The sequence below is a fragment of the Schistocerca piceifrons genome, chromosome 2 (genome assembly GCF_021461385.2).
Source record: "Schistocerca piceifrons isolate TAMUIC-IGC-003096 chromosome 2, iqSchPice1.1, whole genome shotgun sequence".
In the NCBI taxonomy this organism is placed as follows: domain Eukaryota; kingdom Metazoa; phylum Arthropoda; class Insecta; order Orthoptera; family Acrididae; genus Schistocerca; species Schistocerca piceifrons.
The window spans coordinates 750716077-750730992 of record NC_060139.1 but is presented as its reverse complement, the minus strand read 5'-3'; the positions used below and the strand labels follow the sequence as shown (position 1 = coordinate 750730992).

Here is a 14916-nt window from a genome sequence, read left to right as displayed (position 1 = left end):
CCTCCTATATGCTATAAGTGATTGTTTGCTCATACCAATTTTTTTCTGCTGTTGGTATTCAACAAACATGGATGAAAGTGGTGTATGTTTCAGGAATTTTGGACTATAAACAGTCCCTTGCAGACAACATTAATTTTATTAGCAGAACATATAGCTGTGGCTTTGGGAGCAGAATTCAAGATCTATCTTCCTCAGCTGATGCCTCAGATCCTTCGCGTTCTTGCACATGATGTGAGCAAGGATAGGGCTGTGACAGTGAAGGTAAATATGTTACTTTTGTATGAAAAAAAATTAAAAGAAACTATGCAAAGGGCAATATTTCCAATTCTTAGTATTGCTGACTTTTGGTGTTCTATTTTTGTAGTTGCTGTGGGATGTTAAAAGTTGCAGAAATAACGTCAGAGTTTTTTAATAAAGTTAATAAAGTATGCTTCAAGATACAGTGGAAAACTAAATTAGAAGCTTATGACGTTCGCCTGCTTTATTTCTTCATTGATCATCTTCGGTGTCGACGTACTGCATTGTGATACTGGCTGAAAAATGGGGGGGGGGGGATTTCAACACTGACTGCTGCAAATAATGTAGCCGACAGGTGCAAGGTTGTGTTTTACAATTCTTTACTTTCACTGTTCGCAACTCCCCAATATACACAGTTAATATGGCCAGTCCACTGTTGTTTAATTTTCGATAAGCCCCATTAATAGTTTTCAGGCATATGTCAGCTTACTGCTACAATAGCTTACTGTTGAATATCTATGCACAGTAAAAACTGAACCACACAGTTCACAGTTCTTGCCACATAATACGGTAATGTTACACTTATTTCACATTTAAGTTGATGCATTGCTGTTGATCTAACCAATACGGGTTCCTCGTCTGATACATGGCTGTGGACTGACTATCTCAGGATCAAAAATTGGTCCTTTATATATCATCACAATAATAGGTACTGAAACTATACATTGTTTGATGTTTAAGTTACAGAAATTACAATTAAAACATCATTCATTAAATTAACTGAATACATCAAAAAATTAAAATTCATTCCTTTTAACAGTTTCTTCTACTACAAGGGTTAGGCCGAATTATTTGTTTAAATGATGAAATTAACATATATAGTTATGCAAACAATGCTTTTGACAAAACTGGTAATTACTTTGGAATTAATTAATTTGCTAACATGATTTTGAATAGAGCCAAATAAATCCTTAAAAGATGCCAGTGTTTTGTCTTCCAAATGTTTATAATTAGTACAGAGTTTATATTTGTTTATAAGTCAACAACAGAATTTAAGTTACAGAACAATTATTGATTTCACCCTATAACAAACATATTAACTAGGAATAGTTGAAATAAATCAGGAAATTAATTACATACACAACACTAAGCACAAAATTAGATCTGGTGTTCTGTTCTTTAAAACTGAGGGCCAGCCTTTCTCTTTTATGAAAATGCAGATTATACTCACATATGTTAATGGTAATTAATGAAAAAATTAATGTTAGGGAGGCAGATCATAAAACAAGAGGGGAAGTAAAAGTATCCCAGCTTACTTCATCACAAGCTGTATGCAGTACCTTTATCCTGGACAAAAGAATTATTTATTTATTATTTATAGATTTTCTCAGCTCATTGACTGGGTGTTGTGTTGTCCTCATCATCATTTCATCCTCATCACTGGCATGCAAGTTGCCCAATGTGGCATCATCTGCAATAAGACTAGCACTCACCAACCAAATTTCCCTGGATGGGGCCTCCCGGCCAACAATGCCATACGATAATTTTATTTTATCAAGTCCAGAATAAAGGAAGCCATAGCCTCTTCAGTTCTGTGTCTCAACTCTGAAAAATTGTTAGTTAGTGACAGAAAGTAGACACAATCATTTATAAAACCCCTAAATGGAAAAAATGCATGGCGTGAGGTCAGGTGAAGTTCACCTTCAGCCAGCAGAAAAGAGCTGCATCGTATTGACCTTTACAACAAATCCAGTGATCAGAGACTTCAGTGTTCAACCAGTCTCATTACAAAGAGATGCCAATGGGGAGGGGTACCATCTGATTTCCAAATAAAGTTTTAGCTTCACCTTTTAATTGGGTAAAGAGCCAGTCTTGCCATGTATCCATATAAGCCACATCTGTTATGGTAGCTTCAGTGAAAAAAAAAATTGTCTGTACACTTTACATCAGGACAAAGTGCAGAAAACATTTAATTTTGGGGAATCTCTTTGATATTGCCCAGCTTCTTGAGGATGTTCTGACTGCAGATACGAACATTGTGAGTACTTACTGTCCCACTTACATGAAAAGTTGCATCATCACTGAACACCTATTGCAACACTTCGTTTGTAATGCTATAAGGGACACAATAGTAATATGGATTTAAAACTTGTACCAACTGTAAACGTTTTCTTAAAACCTTCTGTGGTGTCGTCTTTGACAACTGAAGTTCAAGACTCGCTTTCTGAACAGACTTTTTAAGACTATGAAGGTAAGGTGTTCTGACACAGTCAACATCCTCTTCAGACACTTTCGGTTGTCCTATGCTTTTCCCTTGACACGCCCATCCAGTAATTTTGAATTGACTGTACCATTAGTGGATGTTTCTACCACATAGGGAATCTTAGTTCAACTTTAAATGAAACTCCCATTGAACTGAAATGACAGATTCGCTCTTAACAAACTGCAGAACACAAAATGCTTTACACCACTCAGGGGTTGCCATTCAGCTGCAACAAAGCTTGTAGTTGATACTATCAAAATTTATAGCTTGGACATTCTTTTATGGACAACCTTTATAATGCAATTCATTTTTCAAGAAGTTTATAAAGTCAAAAGTCAAGTAATGCCTTTTGCACCTTTTTTTTTTTTTTTTTTTTAGAAGAAGAAGAAGAAGAAGAAGAAGATGATGATGATGATGAATTGATTATGGTAATTTATGGGTACGTGTATTACATACTCGGCCTCAAACTCTGCATTACTCTGATTATCGTTCTGCAGCATCACAAGCAAAATTTTTTTGTGTTCACCAACAGCCACATTTTTTCATATTAATGTATGGCATTTTGTCCAATTGAACTAGGAGAATTCTAGTTTTATCCTTGTTGATGAATCCTATCAAATAATTTATCTATTGTTTTAATAATTATATTACTTGTATCTTATTTAGTATTCAGCCTGTATTTTGTCTTTTAATTCTGGGCAATCACAGGCATTGCTCCCTTCTCAGAAGTGTGAAAAGCACAATATTTATTATCAACTACAATATTTTGCTAAAAACCACACAGCTTTCCGCCTTGAAACCCAGTGTGGAAATTCTACGTGTAGATATATAATGACTAAACAAGATTGACAATAATACATGTATATAGCGTAAATGATTTTTCAGTTACACTCTTTAACGGGGCGGGTAGGAATCCTGCACGTGTGCGGTGCACTTGCTCGTGTGCAGTTAACAGGTATTCTGCATGCACACAAGGGCAAGTTGGCCACCCGCTTCTCTCCCCTCCCCACCGTACCGTCTCTTCGCTCCTTCCTCCGTAATGCATTTTGTTTCCTAGCTTGCTTTATTGAATGAAGGAATAAGGTTAGTAGGAGTGCTTGAAAGAAATCATGGTTTGAAAGAGTACCTATTACCTACGATACGTTTTATTTAATTATCGCAGGTGGAGTTTACAATATGTTTAATGTCTGGAACAAAATTTCTATGTACAGACAAACGTAAACAGTTACATAAATTTTTATCACTGATGTTTGGTCTTAACCAAGACTTACTAATTTTCATAACAGAAAAAAAATCTCTCACAAACGTATGTCGAGCCAAACATTGACATTATCTTCGCGGCTTCACAAGGAAACTCTTGCTGTGGAAAGTCGTGATAAAAGTCTATTACACGTCTTGCCAAAAGGAACTTGTCTCTCAGACGAGAATTACACTGTAGATCTATTAATTCCATTTGCAAATTGCGATGAATATTTTCTACAGAAACAGCAAATGGTCTCGAGCACCATTCAAAAGCTTGAGATAAATATGATATATCCCCAAATCGCTTGAGAAATTCCACTTTTATTGCACTAAGTACGGAAACATAGACTTTGCAATTCTGTTCTCGCACAGTAGACAGAGTAGGGAAATGCACTGCGTTCCCTGACGAGAGCTGTCGTTCCCACAGCTCAAGCTTGTTAGTGAAAGCTTGCACCTTTCCAGCCATTTCACAAATTAGCTGATTTTCTCCTTGCAAACTTGTGTTCAATGCATTCATGTGTCTGGTAATGTCCACTAAAAATGCAAGGTCGGCAACCCACTCTGGATCTTCTAACTTGGGATCGTACCTTCCTTTGTCCTTTAAAAACTGATTTATTGGTATTCTCAGCTCAAAAAATCTTTTGAGTACATTACCGCAGCTAAACCAGCGGCCTTCACTGTGGTATGGTATGTCACTTTACTCTTCCCCAATTTCAGCTAAATATGTGTGAAACTGTCTATGTGTAAGCCCGTGGGATCTCAAATAATTAACTGCCCGAATAACCATTTGCATGACGTCCCCCAGTTTTGCTGCTTTTGCACAGAGTACTTCTTGGTGCAAAATGCAGTGGATGCTGTACAATGATTCTTCTCTATGCTGTAGCTTTTTTTCTTAGTAATCCAACAAATCCCATTTGTTCCCCTTTCATTGAAGGTGCTCCGTCTGTTGTCACTGACACCAAACGTTCCCAGTTGAAGCCAGCTGAATCGACAGGCTTTTAGGATGTCCGCGCTGGTGGTCGCGCTTTTTAAAGATATCATATCTAAAAAATCCTCTGTTATGTGCAGAGCAGTGTCCACGCCGCGGACATAAATCACTAATTGCGCGGTGGACTCATCAAGTGCGATGGAAAAAGCAATAAACTCCTGCACTGCACTCCTTAATTGATGGTAAACATCACCTGCCGTGGCATTTATACGACGACTTACAGTCCACTGAGAAAGAGTGATAGCTCGAAACTGATTTGCATTCAGTGGACAAAGTAAATCAGCAGCGTCATTGATGCACTCCTTTATAAACTCACCTTAAGCAAATGGTTATCCAGCTCTCACTATGTTAAGCGCAATCTTATAACTTGCACGTACTGCTGGGCTATCATTGTTGTCGTCCTGAAAAATTGAAAACAGCGCTCCATAAAATGTTAAATCAGTTAGATGAGAGACAAGACGAAAGAAAGTTGCAGATCTCTTGTGACAACAGCAACTTACATCACATTCATCTCGTATCGTCAGATCGCTCTTCTTAAGCTCAGTCAATTTCCTCATCTGCTCAGAATGTGACAATAAATTGTACTCGTCCTTGTGAAATTTATTATAATGGCGTTCAATACTAAACTTCCGCTGACCAGTGAGAATACTGCCAGACAATTAAACATTTCGAATTTTTACATTTTTGCACAAAGAAAAAAAATGATTCTCTCATTCCTTTTTAAAAGATAGCAAATCTCCACTTCTCCGTTTCCTTGATTCACTGAGCATTTTCCGGTTCTTGAAATACAACGTTCACTACGTGGTGGTCGCTTCGCATCAACGTCTGCAGCTTAGCCTGGTACTACACTACCGCAACCTGCTGGCTGTCGCCACTGCCCCGGTCGACGATTGCACGTGAGCAGCACACGTGCAGCGCTGTGCACTCGTGAGCTGCGTGCAGTGTTTGCCCACCACTGTTATAAAGTGATATGATTTACTCAAGGAGACAAAACAACAGTGCTCTTAACCCTATGTTACCTCCACCAAAACTGAATTTATTGTGCAGTTTCTTTCCCTGTCACTCTAATAAAGCCTGCCAGCACCCATGCAGAGTAGTAGGAAGCCCTTTACTTGGTTTTTATTAGACACTATTTTTTCAGAACTTAATGAAGCAGATATTTTGTGTCCTTTAGCTTCAAGTGCTTGACACGAGAGGATAAAGTGTAGTGTAGTTTCATCCCCCGCACCACTTAGTCTACACTTCAGGGCTTATTTTTCGATGTAGATGTTTCCTGAAGTTCCCATGGCCAATCATTAGTCCTGCCATCAGTTTAATTTGCCTCCTGTTCAAGACCAGGATTGCAGAACATCTCTTAAAATGTGGTTTCGGCATCATTAGCTTGCAGTGTTTTCATTTCTGGAATTTAGTGCATGCTTCTCTCCTGACCCAGCTACATAGTTTTGATTTTACTATCACCTTAGTGATGGTTAAAACAGGTTTTCGTCCAACGAAAGGAGTTGTCGTGGCTTCCTATCAGCTTGTTCATTACCACTAATTCCTGAGTGACCCACAGCAGGCTTATCTTGTTACTTTCCCCTAGCCTCACAAGGGATTCGTGGCATTCTGCAATGATCTATGATCTGGTTGCTCCGGCTGATAGAGATTTCAGAGTTTCTTGGCTGTCTGAATGAATGTAGATGCCATGATCCTTGTAGCACATGGATAGATAATCCCCTGTGTGCACTTCAATAGCAAATATCTTCGCCCGGAATACCACGGCCAACTTTCCTCAAGTGATTGCACTCTCTACTCTAGACTGTGCTCTGTATAACCTGGATCTAGTGCCTTCATCTAGTTTTGATCCATCAATAAACAAGGCCATGTCCCCTGAACGGTATTGTGTTTCAGTCTTCTACTGCTCCCTACTTTCAGATGTTCACTAAAATGTTTATTGAAGCAGTTGGAAGCTATCATATAGTCAGTTGGCATTTCCTCAGCCATTCCTGTATTTACCACATTCTTTATATTAGTGTGGGATTATGGATATCCTAAAAAATTCCAGTATGTGATCTGTATATCTGTGCCACTGCCTCTATTGTAATCCAGAGATGTAAAGGGGACATGTCCAGCATGATCTCCATCCCAGTAGTGGGTGTGCTATTAAATCTGTCTGTTATGGCCAGGCTGGCAAGTCTCTGCAGCTTCCCAGGCTTCTTAGAAGCCACTTTTTGTTCTGCTTTGTTCCAATTTACTGTAGTCCCATAAATTATCATAGGTCTTATTACAGATTTGTGTGCCCAGTACATGCTCCTGGAGCCCCCAGTTTTTACCAAAGGCACAGTGCGCATGAAAGCACTTTTTGCCTTGGAACTTACATTGTTTATGCAAAGAGTCCATGTTGGTTTCATATCAAGTGTTTCTGGGTACTTCACTAACCACTGTTCTTGTAGAATTTTGTTGAAGAGCTTAAGATTCCAGTACATGTCTTGGATATGCATCATTGTGAACAGTATTACAGCATTTTTCTTGGGACTTCAGGTAATGTGCCCTACAAGGAAGTTAAGCATTTAGTCTCTCTAAATGTGTCCACAGGGTTTTAGTCTCTAGGCTTTAGTTTTCAAAACAAAATTGAGGTCAACAGTCACCACATTTTGATGTTTTACTAGTTTCAATTGGAGATTATTACAGCAATTAAAGTGATTGCTTACTGACCAAGAAATTATGGAGTCAAATCCCAACACTTACATTTTTTAAATTATTTTTGGATAGTTAAAAGTGTGTGATAAAATTGAAGATTTACTTTACTTTTTACAAAAAGTACAGGATAGTATAATAATATGCACAATAATAACACAGTATGCAGTTATAGATAATCATAACACATATTGTTTCATGGTGTCATTCATGCTGCTTCATACCATTAACAAATTACACACACACGGCTTTTCGTGAATATGATCCAAGTTTCTATTCGTGCTATGTTCGTACTTCAAAGTGTCTTTTATTCAGTAAGCATGGCACAGAAGATTGTTTTGTGTGTTTTGAATACTTTTATGACATTTCTCACCCAACAGATTGTCAAAACAGATTTCAGGAAAAGACAGCCTGAATGATAATGTGAAACTATATGCATTATGATTATTTTTTATATATAAATTAATCCTAGTGACCTAAACTCTTTTGCAAAAGTTACTTTCGAGTGGACCCAGTCAGTGTGTTAAAAACTGCATCGATCTCAGAGTGTCGTCAGGTCAACTTCCCCTTGTCAAAATCCAGTAATATTATCATAAGAAACCATCAGTATTCATTCTGCTACTGCTATGTAGACTGAATAATTAGCTTTTGATAATCTTCTCCCTTCTGATAACCTGTGTTGGAATTAATATACTATTATTGTTACTGTTATTTTCATTATTATTATTATTATTATTATTATTATTATTTATAGAAGTCAGAGCTATCCCATTTAGGTGGGCAACTGCAAATGTTGCTGTCAGCTATATCGTACTTGCTGCCACAAGTGGCTTTTGTTGATATACCTGTCACATGTGCTGTGAAAAATTGACTGCATTTCATCAGAATAGAGGGATGTTTTCCGTATAGTATGTGTTTCTTATGGCAAGGAAGAGAAAGGAAAAACCTGTTACAACTTGAAATTGAACCAAACTTCTGCACCTTTATGTAGGAAGCTTACAGGTTGACCATTCAGCTACAATGATGACCAGCAAAAATTTCTGTGTTACAGTTCTATGTAGTGCATCTATAACCGATAACAGTATATTTTAATTGCAGAAAAACTTTTTTTAATAGGTCTAGAATACAAAAGGTTGTATTTTTGTTTAATATTTCAACTCATAATTCCTTTTTCACACATTAACAATGTAATCTGGGTAAAATGACGTATTTCATTTGTGTCACTATTGTACCAGACTTTGACTCTGGCTGTGATTTTCTGTTGTCACTCTTTGTCCAACAAGTGTACATCTGTACATCTGTCTGTCCCTGTATCATTGAATATTGAAATTATATTTCTTTGTTACAGCTACTCAATGCCCTTCAGAAGTTTGGAAATAATTTGGATGACTACCTGCATCTCATCTTGCCACCTGTTGTTCGGCTGTTTGATGCACCAGACTGTCCCACTCCAGTACGACGTTGTGCTCTTGAAACTGTGGATCACCTTGCTGACACACTTGATTTCTCTGACTTTGCCTCAAGAATTATACATCCATTAGTCCGTACATTGGATTCGTCACCAGAGCTTCGGGCAACAGCAATGGAGACACTCTGTTCCCTTGTCACACAACTTGGTCGCAAATACCAAATCTTTATTCCTCTTGTGCAGAAAGTTATTGCAAAGCATAAGATCTACAGCCAAAGATATGAGCTCCTCACTTGTAAAATTGTTACAGTAAGTACAGTTCTTTCAATTCTTATGGCAAAGTTCTGTTCTGAGATAAGTAATTAGCAAATATGTAGTGTTTGAATGTTACAACTATTCTGCATATTGATTTAACTTATTTAGATATATTTTACTAGTTGCACTTCTATATTTGATCATTTTTAGTGTTGCTTTTGAAAAGGATGTATAAAAAGTCAATGCTTGCCTGCATATTGAGATGCTCAGTTCACTGTAGATTTGCCTGTTAATCTTAACAAAATTTGTCCTTTTCTGATCCCTTCATTTGTAGCTATGTGATTAATAAAATTAAAATTGAAGGTTGGTTTGAGAGATCTGGAGAAGTTTGAAGAAGATGAGTCCACATATTCTGAAATCTGATTTTAGGATTATGTGCAATTTCTTTCTTTATGAATGATATGAAAGTAACAGAAAATTTAATTTCAACAAGACAGGACTTGTAGAACACATCCCATAATAAACCACTTTCAAGTATTTATTCATTTTGACAGACCTTTATGATTACCATAATAAATGACTCTCAAGTATTAATTCTTTATGATAGCATTTATGATTCCATGGGAGTTGTGACTTATATTTCTAGGTTTTGATGTATTTAAAATATAGTCTGTAACATTTCATTCTTATATACACAATCTGATCAAAAGTACTGTTAAATGTGGAATTCACCACTACATGTCATGAGAGGCAGATACAACAGTATAAAAGGAGGTGGGGAGTATTGTGTTGTCAGTGGAGACACAGTAACAGCAGAATGGGTCGCTCAGGAGAGTTCAGGTGACTTCGAATGGGGAGTCAGTTTGATGTCACCTGCAAGTGAAACTCCCCAGTGCACCTCTCTCAGATTTTGTGTTAAAATGGCCCAGTAGATAGCGCATTAAAAACTGAAGACAGGTCAAACAAGATCAAGGTGTACTGAACTGTGAGAAAACAAGCAAAATACAAACAGGGAACGGTCCAAGCTCAAGATGTGCAACAATCATGCTGCCGTGGTTGCGTGGTCATGGTGTTGGACTGCAAACCCAGACATTCATGTTCAAACCCACCTCATGTCCTATTGAACTTTCCATCTGTTCACTGAAGAGTCTGTTCTCCTTCTGTAGTCTTGGCAGTTGTGATACTATGCATGAGTTATAAAATATGAGTCATGTGGTAAGAATATATTACCATCACAAGTAAATGTGATGACAAGTGGGAGGAGGCGAGATGCTGCACAGGCATCTGCCAAAAATCAAAACTACAAATAAATGGGTGTGAAAAATTAAAAACAAAGAAATCGAAGAGTCACAACTGCCAGAACAGAATGTAAGAGTCCTAACATGTGGTACTTAGGTAGAACAAATAGGACATATGTACTACAACTGGAGCTCCCATCCTTATATCTTGCAATTGCAAATGGTTGTTACACCACAACCAATGCACAAATTAGAATACAACAAACAGACATGTCAATAACCAGATGGACAGTTCATAATTTTGTGAAAAAGAGTGTGTGTGTGTGTGTGTGTGTGTGTGTGTGTGTGTGTGTGTCCGCATGCGCGCGCGTGCGTGCACGTGCATAAAAGCGCACACGCGAGCACGCACTCACACACACACACACACACACACACACACACACACACACACACACGCACTGTGATCAAAAGTATGCAGACACTTGGCTGAAAATGACTTACGAGTTTGTGGCACCCTCCATCGGTAATTCTGGAATTCAGTATGGTGTTGACCCCCCCTTAGCATTAATGACAGCTTCCACTCTCACAGGCATATGTTCAGCCAGGTGTTGGAAGGTTTCTTGGGGAATGGCAGCCCATTCTTCAGAGAGTACTGCGCTGAGGAGAGGTATCAATGTCGGTAGGTGAGGCCTGGCATGAAGTCGGTGTTCCAAAAATCCCAAAGGTGTTCTGTAGGTTTCAGGTCAGGAATCTGTGCAGGGCAGTTCATTAGAGGGATGTTATTGTTGTGCATTATGAACAGTGTTCGATCGTGTTGAAAGAGAGCAATTGCCATCACTGAATTGATCTTCAACAGTGGGAAGCAAGAAGGTGCTTAAAACATCAATGTAGGCCTGTGCTGTGTTACTGTCACACAAAACAACAAGGGTGCAAGTCCTTCCATGATAAACATGACCACACCATAACACCACCACCTCCGAATTTTACTGTTGACACTACACACGCTGGCAGATGACGTTCACGGGGCATTTGCCATACCCACACCCTGCCATCGGATCGCCACATTGTGTAGTGTGATTTGCCACTCCACATAACATTTTTCCAATGTTCAATCATCCAATGTTTACGCTCCTTACACCAACCAAGGCATCGTTTGGCATTTACTGGTGTGATGTGTGGCATATGAGCAGCCACTCAGCCATGAAATCTAAGTTTTCTGACCTCCGCCCTAACTGTCATAGTACTTGTAGTGGATCCTGATGCAGTTTGGAATTCCTGTGTGATGGCCTGGATAGAGGTCTGCCTATTACACCATAAGACCCTCTTCAACTATCAGCAGTCTCTGTCAGTCAACAGGCGAGGTTGGCCAGCACGCTTTGGTGCTTTACATGTCCCTTCACATTTCCACTTCACTATCACATTGGAAACAGTGGACCTAGGGATGTTTAGGGAGTGTGGAAATCTTGCTTTCAGATGTATGACACTAGTGACACTCAATCACCTGACCATGTTCGAAGTCTCTGAGGCAAAGGGGTGACGCACCCCATATTAATGTCCACGAATAGGTGTCCAGATACTTTTGATCAGATGTTGTTCCTATTTATTTAAAACTTTTTATATTTAAATGTCTATGAAATCCTCCACATTAAGATCTCCATGGCTTTACGTACCATTTTGTGCAGACATATTAGAGAATTCCAAGAATAATTGTACAAATCATTAAACAACACACTTCAGAACCTGTAAATGTTTTTACACAACTTTCATGTTTTACACTTTACATATATCTGCAGCACTTAGGTACTGAGAAGTTCACCACTGAATTTTTAATTTATATTTCATGTTTTGCATGTTGTCTTGTAACTCAGTTGATTTGTTCTCTACAAAACATGAATGCTCTCTGCATGAATATTCATGGAAATACAGGGTGATTCAAAAAGAATACCATAACTTTAGGAATTTAAAACTCTGCAACGACAAAAGGCAGAGCTAAACACTATCTGTCGGCGAATTAAGGGAGCTATAAAGTTTCATTTAGTTGTACATTTGTTCGCTTGAGGCGCTGTTGACTAGGCGTCAGCGTCAGTTGATGCTAAGATGGCGACCGCTCAACAGAAAGCTTTTTGTGTTATTGAGTACGGCAGAAGTGAATCAACGATAGTTGTTCAGCGTGCATTTCGAACGAAGTATGGTGTTAAACCTCCTGATAGGTGGTGTATTAAACGTTGGTATAAACAGTTTACAGAGAATGGGTGTTTGTGCAAAGGGAAAAGTTCTGGACGGACGAGAACGAGTAATGAAAATGTAGCACACATCCAGCAAGCATTTGTTTGCAGCCCAGGAAAATCGACTCGCAGAGCTAGCAGAGAGCTGCAAATTCCACAATCAACTGTATGGAGAGTCCTACGAAAAAGGCAGCCCGTGACAGAGCACTTCATCACTGGCCTCCAAGAAGCCCTGATCTTACCCCCTGCGATTTTTTCTTATGGGGGTATGTTAAGGATATGGTGTTTCGGCCACCTCTCCCAGCCACCATGGATGATTTGAAACGAGAAATAACAGCAGCTATCCAAACTGTTACGCCTGATATGCTACAGAGAGTGTGGAACGAGTTGGAGTATCGGGTTGATATTGCTCGAGTGTCTGAAGGGGGCCATATTGAACATCTCTGAACTTGTTTTTGAGTGAAAAAAAAACCTTTTTAAATACTCTTTGTAATGATGTATAACAGAAGGTTATATTATGTTTCTTTCATTAAATACACATTTTTAAAGTTGTGGTATTCTTTTTGAATCACCCTGTACTTTCCTTAAAATACAATTAAAACCTTAAGATTAGCTTTGATTTCTAGTATGCAAACATGAAGCTGAAAGTGTACAGTAATACTACAGTAAAGACAACCCTTTGACCATAATTCACCATCATGCCTAATAGAATAAATGGAGAATATGTAAGATGCACTAGACTTACATATGAGAGGAGTTGAAATCCCTATCCAGTCATCCAGGTATAAGTTTGTGGGGTTTCTCTAAATCATTTCAGACATATTTCAGTATAAGGAAATACATGTTTATAAACACCAACATCTGCTGTGCAGCCTTTATTAAAATGTGCTGCTAGTTTCAACCTTTGTGGACCATCTTTTGGCATTGCACAAAAAGTCATTTGAGCAACTGGATTTCTGATAATTCCTTAATGTTAACTTAAATAGGCAAACATCAGTATGTATATAGTATTTCTCTGTCACACTTTTGATAACTAGACATATTATTGTTAGTATTGTTTCTAAGAAAAGTTCGTGATCTTTACCTAGCCCATCCTTCTGTAATCCAAGCTTATGTTGTCTCTCTTATGGTGTTGTTGATACAACTTTATCTCTGATCCTTCTCTGCCTGACTAAAATATTCAGGATGACACAGTGGAATGAACAGGAACAGGTGACAACCATTAAACTTGACCTTTTCTTCATACAGTGATTTTCTGTGCTTATCTCATCTCTTCTTATAAGCTTTACTTCTGCTGGATTACCTCCTCGTGCCAGCAGATGAACTTAGTTATATTTGATAGCCTCATAATATTCATGGTTTACAATTACAGTATACTGCTGATTATTTGGGGTAAGAGAGGGAGAAGAAGCATGAACAATCAAAAAACATGATAATTGAGATATTTCCAAGCATGTATTTGATACGGTGTATGCTGGACGAGTAGTAGTGGCAGCATCGGTGGCCAATGTCTGCACGTGCTCAGGAACGGCTCGTTGCAATCGTCTTCTGCTGTTGGTCCGGCGTATCATCTGCCACTGGCCTGTAATGTTGCTGGTCCCTATGTGTGCAATACGTATCTTTTTTCTTTTTTTAGATATACAAATAATCTGCAAGCTGGATAATTTGCACACGAATGATTGGAAGTACACTGTTTTTATTTGTCTATTTATTTACTTACTTTTGTGGGGAGAGTGTTAGTTCCATCCACCATACACATCCTCTAAGAATTTTCTCTCACTTTTATGCAGAAAGTGACTTTATCATAGGTGCCTGAATTAGAACATAGCTAATGAAAATTTTAATAAAAAGATGTAGCTCTATAACTACAAATAAAGTAAGGGGCAAAAAAGTGTGAACTTACAGGGGCAGTATGGGATGGAGTAGGAGTGGGCAGGGGACTAGGAAGGAGCCAGAAGGAGGTAGTGGACAAAGGCTAGCTAAGAGGTAACGTGGGGGGTTTGTGGTAATGAAGGGTGTAAGTGTTGTAGCAATGGATGCCTTCCTTTCCATGTCTGTCTTCCAGAGAAATTGTTTTTAGGAGAAGGAACCTACAAGACATGAGAGCAGTGAAACAACTATAGGAGTTGGAACTTCCTGCCAGATTAAAACTGTATGCCAACCAAGACTCAAACTCGGAACCTTTGCCCTTCATGGGCAAGTGCTCTACCAACTGAGCTACCCAAGCACGACTCACGGCCAAATTTCGAGTCTCGATCCAGTGCACAGTTTTAATCTGGTATCGGTGGAAGTAAAATTGTGAGGATGGATTGTGAGTCATGCTTGGGAAGCTCAGTTGGTAGAACACTTGCTCGCAAAGGTCCCGAGTTTGAGTCTCGGTCCGG

General features: G+C 38.6%; 1 protein-coding gene across 2 annotated transcripts in view; it reads left to right on the top strand.

Annotated features, from left to right (window-relative positions):
• LOC124775056 (serine/threonine-protein kinase mTOR) overlaps positions 1–14916 on the top strand; it is a 269759-nt gene that overhangs the window by 109768 nt on the left and 145075 nt on the right. For both annotated transcript variants that reach the window (XM_047249846.1, XM_047249847.1), the window contains exons 18-19: positions 94–261; positions 8755–9123. In XM_047249846.1, the coding sequence (XP_047105802.1) occupies positions 94–261; positions 8755–9123 (537 nt within the window). The remainder of the gene's footprint in view (positions 1–93; positions 262–8754; positions 9124–14916) is intronic.